This window comes from Zingiber officinale, chromosome 4B (assembly GCF_018446385.1).
Source record: "Zingiber officinale cultivar Zhangliang chromosome 4B, Zo_v1.1, whole genome shotgun sequence".
In the NCBI taxonomy this organism is placed as follows: domain Eukaryota; kingdom Viridiplantae; phylum Streptophyta; class Magnoliopsida; order Zingiberales; family Zingiberaceae; genus Zingiber; species Zingiber officinale.
In genome coordinates this window covers 81,579,573-81,581,194 of record NC_055993.1, presented here as the reverse complement: position 1 = coordinate 81,581,194, position 1,622 = coordinate 81,579,573, and the positions used below count along the sequence as shown (strand labels likewise).

General features: G+C 41.1%; 1 protein-coding gene across 1 annotated transcript; it reads right to left on the bottom strand.

Moving 5' to 3' along the window:
* Nucleotides 1-548: 548 nt before the first annotated feature.
* LOC121977648 (transcription factor MYB54-like) lies at nucleotides 549-1,622 on the bottom strand. The gene is made up of 3 exons (XM_042530106.1): nucleotides 1,424-1,622; nucleotides 1,050-1,322; nucleotides 549-978 (listed from the first exon to the last, which is right to left on the bottom strand). The coding sequence occupies exons 1-3, from the start codon at nucleotides 1,614-1,616 to the stop codon at nucleotides 779-781; spliced, it is 666 nt and encodes a 221-aa protein (XP_042386040.1). The 5' UTR covers nucleotides 1,617-1,622; the 3' UTR covers nucleotides 549-778.

Below are 1,622 nucleotides of genomic sequence, written 5' to 3'. Positions count from 1 at the left end.
CTTTGCTTGAAAAGGTTTTGGAGTCAATTCACAACATATGCAAAATACTTTGTTAGGCATATGATATTTTTCATGTAAAAGGTCGTGGTGCTAGGATAAAATATTCCTATGATTTACCTGTTAATTGTATCTTAACGTAAGATCGATAATATTGAACCGAGCGATATCATCTCTGCTCTAATAGAAAAAAAAAATATATATAACATAATCTTTCAAATACTAATATTTGTTTCTTTGGAATATTGAGAAAAATTCTTAATAAATCAGGAATCTGTCAAGTTGTTGAGTGAAAAATATACACCCAACTGCCAAAACAATGGCTGCCTATGGAATTATGAACAAAGGATTTCCCTTCACTATGAAATTAAATCACTTTTTCATTCTTATCAACTATATAATAATCTCCACAAAAAATACATTCTTTTTATAGTTTTGTTTTCCCTTGAAAAAAAATAAACAAAAAACAATAAAGAAAAATGAACACATGTTAGGCAATTTTATATCACTACAGAAAAACATAATTAGTGAACACGCTCCTCATAGCTAGCTCGTCCCAACGTTATATACTTATATGAATAGAAGTAAATTACGATGTCAGTTTATAACCGAGGGTAGAAGAAATATATCCATCGAACCACCTTCTTAGCCAATTGGACAACCCTTGGGACAGGCAATTTTGCATCACTGAACACTGATCATACAGTTTCAGTACTATACAATTTAACCTACATCGATCTACCAGTGAGTTTAATTGAACTAATTATAATCACAAGCGTATTCAATTGCTGCAGTTGACTGCACATGAAGAACTTCTAACTTGCAAGAAGTCAATGAAGGGAACTCCACTAATATGCTTCCTCCACTGCTCTTCTTCTTCCTCCTCCTCTTCTTCTTGCTCCACGCTCGAGCTGCAATTGGTGGTTGCCTCCCCAGACTCTGCACCACTGCTCTTTACTTGCAGGAAATCATAGAACTCCACTGCTCAAGCACAGAAAATCCACAAATTAACTTTGTTCATGGCTAGCTAGTCAAGGCTGGCTGATGATCACCTGCAGCGCCATGCATCCTGATTGGCAGGGTTCTTCCTGCCGCCGGGTGTGCAGTAGTCGAACAGAGAGGCCTCTTCCGCCGGGCGGCGAGGACATGCCAATGGTTCTTGATCGCGTTGTCGGTGCGGCCGGGGAACATCCTGGCGATGGCCGACCACCTGTTGCCGTGGAGGATGTGCGCCGCCAGCAGCCTCTCCTCTTCCTTCTCGGAGAACGGCCTCCGGTCGATCCTCGGATCCAGCTGGTTGAACCACCTCAACCTGCAACTCTTTCCTGCATAAAATTATTTAAAAAAAAAAAAAAATCAAGAAATGAAAATCGGATCACAAATCATCATCATCATCATCGATCGATCATCATCAGACAGCTAGCACCTGTTCTTCCTGGAATGTTCTCTGCGATGGCGTTCCAGTTGTGAGGGCCGAACCGAGCGACCGTGTCCCTGAGCTTCTCGTCCTCCTCCGGCCTCCAGTGGCCTCTGCTCATACCGATCGATCGACTTAATTGCAGACGACAAATGGAGAAAGAATTGAAACTGCTTGTGGTGCAACTACATATGTTTGGCATAATTAA